The sequence below is a fragment of the Pan paniscus genome, chromosome 23 (assembly GCF_029289425.2).
Source record: "Pan paniscus chromosome 23, NHGRI_mPanPan1-v2.0_pri, whole genome shotgun sequence".
Classification (NCBI taxonomy): domain Eukaryota; kingdom Metazoa; phylum Chordata; class Mammalia; order Primates; family Hominidae; genus Pan; species Pan paniscus.
This window is the reverse complement of record NC_085927.1, coordinates 50,652,219-50,665,391: the sequence shown is the minus strand read 5'-3', so window position 1 is coordinate 50,665,391 and position 13,173 is coordinate 50,652,219. Positions and strand designations below refer to the sequence as shown.

Sequence of the window (13,173 nt, the reverse complement as noted above, 5' to 3'; positions counted from 1 at the left end):
GTTTCAATGAACAGCTAGAAAAAAACACTTTAAAAATCATGAATTTAGGGAAAAAATTCTTGAAATTGTGAGTTTATACTGATATTTTCTATTAAAATTTAAGATTAAATGTTTTGTTTTACCTTTTAGTTTGTATTTTTGACACTTGTGTGGTAAAAATTTTTGTCCTAGTTTTACATTTACTTAACTACAATGCTGTGATATACATAAAACTGTTTCAGAATTACAATACCTTAAAAACAGTATACACTCTAAGTAAAGTTTGAAGGTTTTTTGGGAAGTTTTTGTTTTGCTTTGTCTTTTGTTTCTACACAGAGTCTCACTCTGTAGCCCAGGCTGGAGTGCAGTGGTGCGATCTTGGCTCACTGCAACCTTCACCTCCCAGGTTCAAGTGATTATCCTGCCTCAGTCAGCCTCCTGAGTAGCTGGGATTACTTACAGTCGCGCCCCACCATGCCCAGCTAATGTTTTGTATTTTTGGTAGAGAGGGGGTTTCGCCTATTAGCCAGGCTATTCTCAAACTCCTGGCCTCAAGTGATCTGCCCTCCTTCCCCTCCCAAAGCATTGGGATTACAGGTGTGACCCAAGGATGTTCTTATTCTTAGAATATATATCCCACTTGAAATATACAGTCAAGATAACTATGAAAAGTTACTTGAATTCATTTTTTTCTGTGTAGCTTATGTTGTTAATGCAATACACAGTTTTTTGTTTTGTTTTGTTTTGTTTTGAGGCATTTTGCTCCTTCACCCAGGCTGGAGTGAAGTGGTGCGATCTTGGCTCACTGCACCCGCCCCGGGCTCAAGCGGTTCTCCTGCCTCAGCCTCCCAAGTAGCTGGGATTACAGGTGTGCGCTACCATGTCTGGCAAATTTTTTATATTAGAGATGGGGTTTTGCCACATTGGCCAGGCTGGTCTTGAACTCCTGTCCTCAGGTGATCCACCAGCCTCAGCCTCCCAAAGTGCTAGGATAATAGGCATGAGCCATCGTGCCTAGCCACACCTTATTTCTTTTTTTTTTTTTTTTTTTTTTTTTTGAGATGGAGTCTTCCTCTGTCACCCAGGCTAGAGTGCAGTGGCGCGATCTCGGCTCACTGCAAGCTCCGCCTCCTGGGTTCACGCCATTCTCCTGCCTCAGCCTCCTGAGTAGCTGGGACTACAGGCGCCTGCCACCACGCCTGGTTTTTTGTATTTTTAGTAGAGATGGGGTTTCACCGGGTTAGCCAGGATGGTCTTGATCTCCTGACCTCGCGATCTGCCCGCCTCGGCCTCCCAAAGTGCTGGGATTACAGACGTGAGCCACCGCTCCCAGCCACACAGCTTCTTATTTCTGTTTGTATTCAGGTTTAGGATTTGCTTTATTTCCATTTTTCTGATTTTATTTTTTGAGTATGTAAAGCATTTAAATGTTCGAAGAGTTACACCTGAGTTAAAAGGTATACCCACTGAATTCTCAATTTTCGTTGCTGTCTCCTCTGCCCCATTCTCACCTACTGTCACCAACCTTTAGTTTCTGGTTTACTTGTTCTGAGTTTTTCGTAAAGCCTGTACACATGTATTATTTTCTCTTCTGTCTTACATAGAAGGTAGCTAAAAGCTAACACATTATGTTAGTCCTGGTTTGGGTGAGTTGAAAGTTACTGGTCTACGTACTTAGAAAATTACGATATTCTGAATTAAGAAAGATTTTGTTTGTTTTTTAGCTTTTAGTAGAAAAGCAGCTTTAAATAGAGGAAATTTAAATGTTTTCAGGTTTTTATAGAGTTAACTAAAATGGGATATAGTAATTGAATTGGTTGGTGAAAGTTTATAGTTAATATTTAACTTAAGCCTGTTTTAGAACAATCCTTTTTTGTAAGGAAGAAAGATATCATGCCACATAGGTGAATATGTATAAAAGGCTCCTAAAATGAGTGTAAATCTGTTTCAGACTTCTAGGCCACTGGGAAGAAGCAGCCCATGATCTTGCCCTTGCCTGTAAATTGGATTATGATGAAGATGCTAGTGCAATGCTGAAAGAAGTTCAACCTAGGGTATGTCAAAGTAGAGAAAGGGAAAGTCATTAGTTAAATACTCCATCGCTGTAGTGCTTAGGCCCCGACAGCTGTAATTCATCTGAAAAACAGGCAAAGAAACAAACCATTGGAAGATATAATCTGTAATTGCTGAAGTTTGTGCTCAACTCTGGAGATCTCATTAGGTTTTCATGCTTTCATTTCTCATGCATTATTAGAGCAAACTCTGTTACTTTGTTTGGAAGCCTGCAGTGGAATTATAACCAGAAAATTAGAAAAGGGGGTATCAGGTTTACAACAAGGAAACAAATAGAAAATCTATAATTAGCATTACCCAGGATTGAATCTGATGTGTCCTTATTTATCATAGGTGTGTACAACCACTTTATAAAGCAAGAAGACCTTGTGGAAGTTAAGAAGTTTCAGGCTTTCCGGCCAGGCGCGGTGGCTCATGCCTGTAATCCCAGCACTTTGGGAGGCCGAGGCAGGTGGATCATGAGGTCAGGAGTTCAAGACCAGCCTGGCCAACGTAGTGAAACCCTGTCTCTACTAAAAGTACAAAAAATTAGCCAGGTGTGGTGGCATGCGCCTACGTAGTCCCAGCTACTCGGGAGGCTGAGGCAGGAGAATCACTTGAACCTGGGAGGTGGAAGGTTGCAGTGAGCCAAGATCACGCCACAGCACTCCAGCCTGGGTGACAGAGCGAGGCTGTCTTAATAAAACAAAGAAGTTTCAATCTTTTAAAAATAATAATATTGAATCCCAAAAGTAGAACATTCCAGCTTTTAAGGATGATTTTTATCTAAAATTGTTGGTTAAAATAATTTTAATGTGTTTACATGGTAAATCCTTCATTTTGTGGGAAGTTCAGCTGTCAAGAATTTACTCTCAGAGATTTTAAGATAGTGGGAATTGTATTGAATTTAATTATTTACTGCCAGAGAGTTCATTTGGTTTTCTGTTTTCTTCTTAAAATAGGGCAAAGTTGTAACTTTGTCAGCAAAGTGTAAACAAGCTAAAGTGACAGTTGAATATGAATCTCTTAAATGTATTTTATTCTCTGAGGAAATAACATCCAGAGCATTTATTTGATACTAGTGTCTGGTATACATATTTACATTTTTCCCTCTTAATCCCTATAGCAATTTGATAATATTAAATATTTCTTCCTCTCCCATTTTATGGATACAGAAACTTAAATATACTGTGGCATATACTTGGGGTATGTGTTCCCAGTCTCTGCCTTCCCACGGCAGACATCCGTAATAATACTCTTCCTACTGAATTCAGCTGTCCGTCTGAAACCTAAACACTGTGTATCTGATAGAAACTAGCAGGCAAGAATTGTCATGCACTTAGAAACCTGTTTGTTAATCTTTGAGCTTAATTGTTTGAGATTATAACATTTCTAACTTCAAATCCCAGGCCCCTTTACTCTGTTTTACAGTGCCTCATGCAGTTGAGGTTGGTTTTTTTAAAGGCTTAGCTTGTGTTAGGTCTTTTTCTACATGACAAATCTGTCATTTTTCTGAACTGCATGTTGAATTAAACATCTCTCTACAAAGAATATTTGTGTTGATGTTATTCAGCTTTTGGAGCAAGCTTATTTTGCTATGGCTCTTTTTTCTAGGCACAGAAAATTGCAGAACATCGGAGAAAGTATGAGCGAAAACGTGAAGAGCGAGAGATCAAAGAAAGAATAGAACGAGTTAAGAAGGCTCGAGAAGAGCATGAGAGAGCCCAGAGGGTAAATTTCCTATAGCTAAGCCATGAAAGGAAAATACAGCAAATTATGTAGAGGCTTTAGGACACTAAAATTCTAATTCCTGGCTCTTTTATTTAATGCTGGCTACAGTTCTATAGAGTAACGATATTACTTATGGGGAGTCTCCTTTCACTGTATCTAATTTGGGGGACATTTTTAGTCATAAATTATTCAGTGAGCTTTTATTTCACCATTTTATATTCTTGTTTGTGTTTTTATAAAATCAGGAGTTTTTCCAGGTCAAGTAATTGAAATGTGACAGTATTATTGTTTGATCTTTTGAGGATGCTTCGCCAGATTAATTAAATTTATGATTCCTCCTCTCTTCCAACAGTGGATGTGTTGCTATTTAAAAATGATTCTAGCAGGGCAAGGTGGCAAGTGCCTATAGTCCCAGCTCTTGGGAGGCTGCGGTGGGAGGTTCACTTGAGCCCAGGAGTTCGAGACTAGCCTGGGCAACATAGTGTGATGCTACAATAATTCACCTACTTATTTCTAACATTATTGAATGAAAGAACATGAAAGAACCTAAGGCTGTATTATATAATATGTTACATTCTAATTTTTTGTCCATTTAATATTAAGCATCATACTTGATTTTAAGGTTATAGTTTATAATCTTTAAAAGTAATTTATCTCCTTGATATTTAAAAGCAATATATCTCCTCGATAATTTTAAAACTACATAGGAGGGATATTTATTTTTTGTTCATTTTCTCTTTTAAAAAGCAGCAAAAACAAATCAATAAATCTACATTTGTATTATGTAGGGAGAGTAACGGAAAAGATGTACCTAGGAAACAAAAGTCATGGTAGTCTTGGTAATCTAGCCATGTCCTTCCCTATGGGTGTTTTAAAGCCAGGATGAATTTAGAGTTTTCATATTAGTACTGTAAATTGTTTTCCAGGTTTGCTTCTTTCCAGAGTAGAAGTAAAACACTTTACTTGAAATTATTACCAAGAATAATGCCCACTGAGAATCCAGTTGGAAAAAATGTGTTTGAAGGGGGTATGAAGTATATCCTTCAGTTCAGTATTGCCATCTACTAGGTTATTTTACAATTTTTTCATGGTCTTGCATGGACAGGTTGCATGGACAGCACTTATTTCTTCTTCTATTATATAATTTATTTCCTTTTGTATCAAAGGAGGAAGAAGCCAGACGACAGTCAGGAGCTCAGTATGGCTCTTTTCCAGGTATATTTAAAGAAAAGTTAAAACTGTTTTGTTCTATTATACAGTGATATTTTAATATAATGCTTAATATTTATTATAAAGTGATATTCTTATTTTGTTCTCTTATACAGTGATATTCATGAAGAACCTAGGTAAAAGAAATGATGGAATTATTAGGCATAAAAATGATGTTTTTTGTCCAGTGTAAAAATAGCATATTTTTCTTCCAAATGTGATCAGAAATTGCTAGTGAGGCAAATCTTTGAATACCAGAGGACAGGACTAACACAGAGATAGAAGAGACGGAAAAGGCACGCAGAAGATTTATTGAGTACTTCCTGATTACGACAGTGTGGAATTTATATAAAGACCAGGACAAGACTTAATTTTTTGTTTTTTAAACAACTGTCTCCAGTTGTTTAATGATAACTAGCTTTCTCTTAAGGAAAGTTTTTAGAGGCTACGTATGCTTATATGTCACTGGTTAGAACTTAGTTGCATGATCCGATGCTAGAAAATCTAGCCTTTATTCTGAAAGAGTATGTGCACAGCAACAGAAAACAAACCTAGAACAAATATTGAGGATGACCTGCTGTTTGAAGAAAAAGCAAGAAATTAAATTTAGCTCATAGTTTACTTCCTATGTAAAATATAAATAATCTTATTGTCAGATACCTTTGTTTTAGAAAGTGACTGCTAATGTTGGGCTAGTACTAGAGAGAATTTTCTGTTATGTACATTTTATTTAGATTTGACAAGCTTTGGGTCAGTAATTTCGTTACGGGTAGGCACTAATTTTTCAAAGCTTTGGGATAAGTAGGGGCAGCAAGAGAAACTAGAAGTTGTTTTATGGTCCCCTTAGATTTCTTCATCTCTGGTTGTTAGTTATTAATGGCCATATTTTAATTAACTGTTGAAGCAGGTAGAAATGACTTTATCACGTGTTTCCTTCTTTAAAACGGCTTTACTTACAGTGACCCTTTGTAGAATACATTAATGTTGTCTTTCTCTATATTATTATTTTTTTTTTTTATTGAGACAGAGCCTCGCTCTGTCGCCCAGGCTGGAGTGCAGTGGCGCAATCTCGGCTCACTGCAAGCTCCGCCTGCCGGGTTCACGCCATTCTCCTGCCTCAGCCTCCCGAGTAGCTGGGACTACAGGCGCCCGCCACCACGCCCGGCTAATTTTTTTTTTTTGTATTTTTAGTAGAGACAGGGTTTCACCATGTTAGCCAGGATGGTCTCGATCTCCTGACCTCGTGATCTGCCCGCCTCGGCCTCCCAAAGTGCTGGGATTATAGGCTTGAGCCACCACACCCAGCCATCTTTCTCTATATTATTAATTGTAATTTTAGAATATCTCCAGTAGACATACAGGTTTATGATATTGAAGAACAGAGTAGATTATTTGGGTTTATAATCTAACAAATTATACTGAGAAAAAAAAATCCTTTTTGCTAGAGCATTATTCTCTGTAAAGAAGTACCAGGAATTCTTGTTAAAAATCCAGGTTTCCAGTTTCACTTTCAGAGAATTTTTATTTTATTTGAAATGGAAATGAAAAATCAACAGATAAGCCTTTTAAGGTCGTCCTGAACTGAAGGAAGATCTATGCTAGATGAGTATAGTTGAAACAAAAACCTAAACTAAACTCGTATGAATTAATTTTAAATTGAAACAGACAAATATTCAAGAATGGAGAGTTGAAAGATGATCAAAATGACTAGCTTTATAATCTAAGATAATTATACAATTTATAATTATCTAAGGAACTGTTAGATGACTCTTTGTTTTTAAGGTGAGATTAGTCTTTTTTAACAGTGTTATTACTAGAAAAAAGTTGCTGAGCACGGTGGCTCACACTGGTAATCCCAGCACTTTGGGAGGTTGAGGGAGGCAGGCAGGTCACCTGGGGTCAGGAGTTCGAGAGCGGCCCGGCCAACTTGATATAAAAATATAAAACATATTTATAAAAATAAAAAATATATTTATAAAAATATAAAAATTAGGCATAGTGGTGTGTGCCTGTAGTCTCAGCTACTCAGAAGGCTGAGGCAGGAGAATTGCTTAAACCCGGGAGGCAGAGGTTGCAGTCAGCCAAGATGGCACCACTGCACTCTAGCCTGGGCGACAGAGCAAGACCTCGTCTCAAAACAAACAAAAATAAAAAACAGTGTTATTACTAGAAAAAAATTAATCCAGGAGGTAGCAAAGTCTGATTTACAGCCTTGTTTTTAAAGAGATAATTAGAAGCTATAACTTGTGTCTTGTTGCAGTCTGGTTAGAATTTTCAGACTCTTCAGACTACTTTGTGCTTAGTGGCACCCATATTCTTTGAACCTGTACTTTTTGTGGATGAAATATTGTGTCAGAATATTTGGGAGTATGATTAGTGTCTATTCATTTTTTATTACAGGTGGCTTTCCTGGGGGAATGCCTGGTAATTTTCCCGGAGGAATGCCTGGAATGGGAGGGGGCATGCCTGGAATGGCTGGAATGCCTGGACTCAATGAAATTCTTAGTGATCCAGAGGTTCTTGCAGCCATGCAGGTAAGACTTGGAAGAAAAACTTTGGACTTTGTATCATTAAGGCAATTCTTTCATAATTCTGTGTGGAGACAAAGGTTACTCTCATAGCTATTTTTTATTTATCACAGTTACTAAATAGCTAATTATGCAGGAGTGACATTTATTTTCTTTATGCAGAGTGAGTAACTTAAATTTTTAAAACTAGGAAATACTTAGTAGCAATTGGCAATTATATCCAGTTGTCCTTTTCTTTGTATCAAAATTGTGCTTTTTTCATCATACAGTTCAAATGACTTAATTCAGCTTGATTTTGATACTTCAAGCACTCATCTAAACCCCATTTAACTTAACTATCACCAAATTACAGGTCTAAATAAGAGATGGAATTTAGGATAATAAACTTATTGACCCAGTAGGACACTTTTTAAATACTAATGAACCCTTTCTTTTCAGGATCCAGAAGTTATGGTGGCTTTCCAGGATGTGGCTCAGAACCCAGCAAATATGTCAAAATACCAGAGCAACCCAAAGGTTATGAATCTCATCAGTAAATTGTCAGCCAAATTTGGAGGTCAAGCGTAATGTCCTTCTGATAAAGCCCTTGCTGAAGGAAAAGCAACCTAGATCACCTTATGGATGTCGCAATAATACAAACCAGTGTACCTCCGACCTTCTCATCAAGAGAGCTGGGGTGCTTTGAAGATAATCCCTACCCCCTCCCCCAAATGCAGCTGAAGCATTTTACAGTGGTTTGCCATTAGGGTATTCATTCAGATAATGTTTTCCTACTAGGAATTACAAACTTTAAACACTTTTTAAATCTTCAAAATATTTAAAACAAATTTAAAGGGTCTGTTAATTCTTATATTTTTCTTTACTAATCATTTTGGATTTTTTTCTTTGAATTATTGGCAGGGAATATACTTATGTATGGAAGATTACTGCTCTGAGTGAAATAAAAGTTATTAGTGCAAGGCAAACAACTCATTTGAGGATAAAGTTTGTGTTGGATATGTGGTTCCTGATGCATTTTGACTTGTCTTTTTAAATGCTTTATCTTTTTCTTTAAAGATTTATTTCAATAAAACTAATTGGGACCACCCGTATTTCAGTAGGACCTGGGTAGGGATTGGAAGTACTTGGCAGGGCAGCAGCAATCTGGCTGTGTTTGATATAACATGCATCCTTGGGCAGGTTGCCCTTAAATCTTACACTGTGGTGAAGGGATGATTTTTTTTGTAATGCTGCAGTAGAGTTGGAGTACTTAGTTCTCTTGTTGTCCAGTATATCTAATAAGTGTTTTTCATATTATTTCCACGTAAGGGAAATAAGGTAGTACTTTTCTTTTTATATTTCTATGCTTAAAATTCTCTTTCCTAGTCAAAAATTGCCCAAACCTGTGTTTGCTTTCTGCTTGCTACATTTGTCTCCCTTACTTTTCTTGAGCTAAAGACAGGCTTTTTCCACCGGCATCATCACTGCTATCATCATTAACAGCATAATTATACAAGCGTATTTAATGCTGAGTTTAATTTAATATGTAATACATATGGTAATTGTAGGGTAATACCCACAACAACTGTAGTTTCTTACTTGGCCAAGAGAATGCTTATTTAAGTGTTAGATTTCCATTCTGGCAAAATCTTGCCGTATCAGAAGACATTGGAAAGAGGGATTCCCTTTGGTGTTTGGTCTTCTACTTAGAAAAACCTATTGCAGTTAGTTTATCTTGTAGTATTCATCTTTGTATTCTGAAGATAAGGTTTGAATTAAATTGATACACACAGAGGGGAACTGATTTTTTTTATCCAATGTGAATTATAAATGAGATAATCCACAGTTATTCATTGTGGAGTTGAGACTATGAAAGACTCATTGTCTTTGTATTCAGTTCTTAAATAGTGTAACCATATCCCCACCTCTGCTTGCTTTCTTTCCCTCCCCTCCAATGATAAAGAAAATGATAAATTTTCTGTTGTGCATTCAATTCTTATTTTAAATAAGACTAAGTATAGGCATTGTACCTGACATTGCTACGTTTCTACCAATGTTTCAATTTAAAGTGCTAGTGTTTAAAAACATTTTCAAGGGATAAGGCCTTCCGTACTTCGCTTATTTGAAGAATCAGTGGTAGGAGCAGTGAAGTAAATTCTATGGAGTACATTTCTAAAATAGCACATTTCTGAAATCATAAATAAGTTTATTCAGGTTCTAACCCTTTGCTGTACACAAGCAGACAGAAATGCATCTGTTACATAAATGAGAAAAAGCTATTATGCTGATGGAGCATGCTTTTTAAATCCTTTAAAAACACTCACCATATAAACTTGCATTTGAGCTTGTGTGTTCTTTTTGTTAATGTGTAGAGTTCTCCTTTCTCGAAATTGCCAGTGTGTACTTGGCTTAACTCAAGAACAGTTTCTTCTGGATTCCTTATTTGATTTATTTAACCTAATTATATTCTAATATTGCAAATATTACCATAAGTGGGTAAAAGTAAAATTCCTCTTCTGAAAATGTGTCCTGTGCTTTTAGATTTTTAAATTCCATAATACACATTCTTATTTTTCAACTCAATATTCTAAACCAGAAATGTTTTCTTGTACTGATGCTATCAGAAGGAAGTTTTTTCTGCTTAAAAATATAGTTATATTTCTAGCTGTCTTTAAAATACGGTTTCAAACTAGATATTGGGCAGGTGCGGTGGCTCACACCTGTAATACCAACACTTTTGGGAGGCCGAGGCGGGCAGATCGTCTGAGGTGAGGAGTTCAAGACCAGCCTGGCCAACATGGCGAAATCCCGTCTCTACTAAAAATACAAAAGCTAGCCAGGCATGGTGTTGGGCACCTGTAATTCCAGCTACTCCGGAGGCTGAGTCAGGAGAATCACTTGAACCTGGGAGACAGAGGTTGCAGTGAGCTGAGATCACGAAACACAGTCTCAAAAAACAAAAACTAGTTATTAATTTCCCCCCCCACCCCCGACTTTTTGTAGCATATGTTCTATTTTATGTCTCTGGTACTCAGGTTATTTACTAGGTATATTAGGCTGCAGACTATTAAGTGCTGCAAACAAGAACCCCTAAAAAAACATGTACTTTATTTTGGGTAGCTGTTCAGAGGCAGGCATTCTGCCATACTTAGAAGGTAGCTTCCATTTCTAGTCCAAAGTTGCTTGCTCTGGTGCTCATTCTCCAATTGAGGAAATAGGAGAAGGGGGCTCTGGGAAACACGCTGAGATACTGAAGATAATATATGATGTTAACATTTTATTACTTCTAATATCCCATTGGTCAGTTTGTGTGTTCAGGCTATGTTTAGCTGCAGGGAAAGCCAGTTTGTCATCCATAACTGTGTGGTCACATGCTCAAGAGAAAACTTGAGTAGAAACAGGAAAGATGACTTGGGGTGACACCTAGCAGTCTACCATACTAGGAAATACTAGTTTGATAAGATAAAGGAGAAACAATTTCATTTTAGAGATTTGCTGATGACTAAAATTAATGCACCTGAGTAGGCACAGGTAAGTAGTGTTTGTGCCAAGCCCTGTTATAATCAGTTTGCAAGTATTGGATCAATTCTGATAATGACCATAAGGGTAGATACTGTTAGCACCACTTTACAATTTTATAGATAAGGAAACTGAAGCACTTAATAAGTAAATTGCCCAGGATAACACAGCTGATTATTTGTAAAACTGAGATTCTTGAATACAGAGGTTTGTGGCTTCAAAGGGCTTTCTCCCAAACTCTGTACTGTGCTGCCTCTGTGTACAAGGTTGATTCTTGCAGAATTGTTTAAGGAACGGAAAACTAAAATGTACATTTGAATAAGGTTGGTTAAATAAGGAGTGTCACACACTTGATGTGCTGATGTGTACATCCAGGGGGTTTCTAATAGGGACACAGCATAATTGAAGTGCATGACGAGCCCCCAAATAAGGGCAAGAATAAGTAAAAAAAATTATAGTACAGTAATTATAAAAAGTTCAATATGTGCCAGTATTTACAACCAGTATATAATGTACTTAATAGAGCTCATACAGTTTGGAGAGGAAAATGTCCTAAAGTAAATAGGCAACAAAAGTGAATAACTGAGCTTTAAAAAGCAAATTTAAATAGTATGTCAAGTTGGCAATTTTTCAGTGAGACCTTTCATATAGTGCTGGTGGAAGTGTAAGTTTATGGTTTTCTATAAAGTTGTTTAGCAATAAATAAAAACTTTGACGTTTGGTGAAATCCTAATTTTAAAATTACGGCTCTAAGAAGCCAGGAAGTAAGTAGAACTAATGTAAATGTCTGTGGTGCTCTGAAAATCTAGGCATCTAATACATAATTAAGTAGTTTACTCACACAGATCACTGGGACATTTTTAGATTGCAGGGTAAGTAACCTGACCATACTTAAGCCAGTGTAAAAGCAACATACACGAAATGGCAAGTACTAGCTAGGTTCCTTTAATTCTTATAGCATGGGTGTATATAGAATGGCCCTAAATTTTTTATATACCTTATGTAGTGTCAAGGGGTATGATGCTTATATAATTCAAAGGACCCTCTTTAAGGAAAAGAATGTAATTATGAACACTAAATTGGACACATAAGTAGATATTTGTTTAGAACGAAAAAAGCAGCCAAAAATTACAATCCTTAGGTTTTTTGAAACAGAATCTTTCTCTGTTGCCCACACTGGAGTGCAGTGATGCAATTGCAGCTCACTACAGTTTGACCTGGGCTCAAGCAATCCTCCCACCTCAGCCTCCCAAGTAGATGGGACTGCACGCGTGCACCACCATGCCCATCTGTTTGTTTTTAACAGCAGTGAGGTCTTACTTTGTTGTCCAGGCTGGTCTGGAACTCCTGGTTTCAAATAATCCTCCTGCCTCAGCCTCCCAAAGTGCTGGGATTACAGGCGTGAGCCCCTGTGCTCAACTAAGTTATAATTTTTAAAAATTATGTCTCAACTGGGCACGGTGGCTCACGCCTGTAATCCCAACACTTTGGGAGGCCAAGGGCCGGGGGGTGGGGTGGGGTGGTGAGGTCAGGAGTTCGAGACCAGCCTGGTCAACATGGTGAAACCCTGTCCCTAGAAAGTACAAAAATTAGCCAGGCGTGGTGGTGCATGCCTATAGTCCTAGCTACTCGGGAGGCTGAGGAAGGAGAATTGCTTGAACCTGGGAGGCAGAGGTTGCAGTGAGCTGAAGTTGCGCCATTGCACTCCAGCCTGGGCGACGAGCAAAACTCTCAAAAAAAAAAAAAAAAAAAATATATATATATATGTGTGTGTGTGTGTGTGTGTCTCGAACATCACAGCTTCATAGTTCCAGTTAATAACTGATGTAGCTATGCAATGTCTACGTTTTTCAGTGCATACTGATTATATGAAAATGACTTTGGCTGGGTGCAGTGGCTCACACCTCTAATTTGAGCACTTTGGGAGGCCGAGGTGCGTGGATCACCTGAGGTCAGGAGTTCGAGAACAGCCTGGCCAACATGGTGAAACCCTGTCTCCACTAAAAATACAAAAATGAGCCAGGTATGGGGGCGTGCACCTGTAGTCCCAGCTACTCGGGATGCTGAGGCAGGAGAATCACTTGAACCCGGGAGATGGAGGCTAACATGAGTCAAGATTGCGTCACTGCACTCCAGCCTAGGCGACAGAGCGATACTCCGTCTCAAAAAAAAAAAA

At 37.8% G+C, this 13,173-nt stretch overlaps 1 protein-coding gene across 1 annotated transcript in view; it reads left to right on the top strand.

Moving 5' to 3' along the window:
- Positions 1–8,464, top strand: part of ST13 (ST13 Hsp70 interacting protein) — a 30,510-nt gene extending 22,046 nt beyond the window's left edge. Inside the window, exons 8-12 of the mRNA XM_003814611.5 lie at positions 1,931–2,033; positions 3,646–3,762; positions 4,929–4,977; positions 7,372–7,505; positions 7,938–8,464. Coding sequence (XP_003814659.1) covers positions 1,931–2,033; positions 3,646–3,762; positions 4,929–4,977; positions 7,372–7,505; positions 7,938–8,066 — 532 coding nt within the window. The 3' untranslated portion in view covers positions 8,067–8,464. The remainder of the gene's footprint in view (positions 1–1,930; positions 2,034–3,645; positions 3,763–4,928; positions 4,978–7,371; positions 7,506–7,937) is intronic.
- Positions 8,465–13,173: the final 4,709 nt, after the last annotated feature.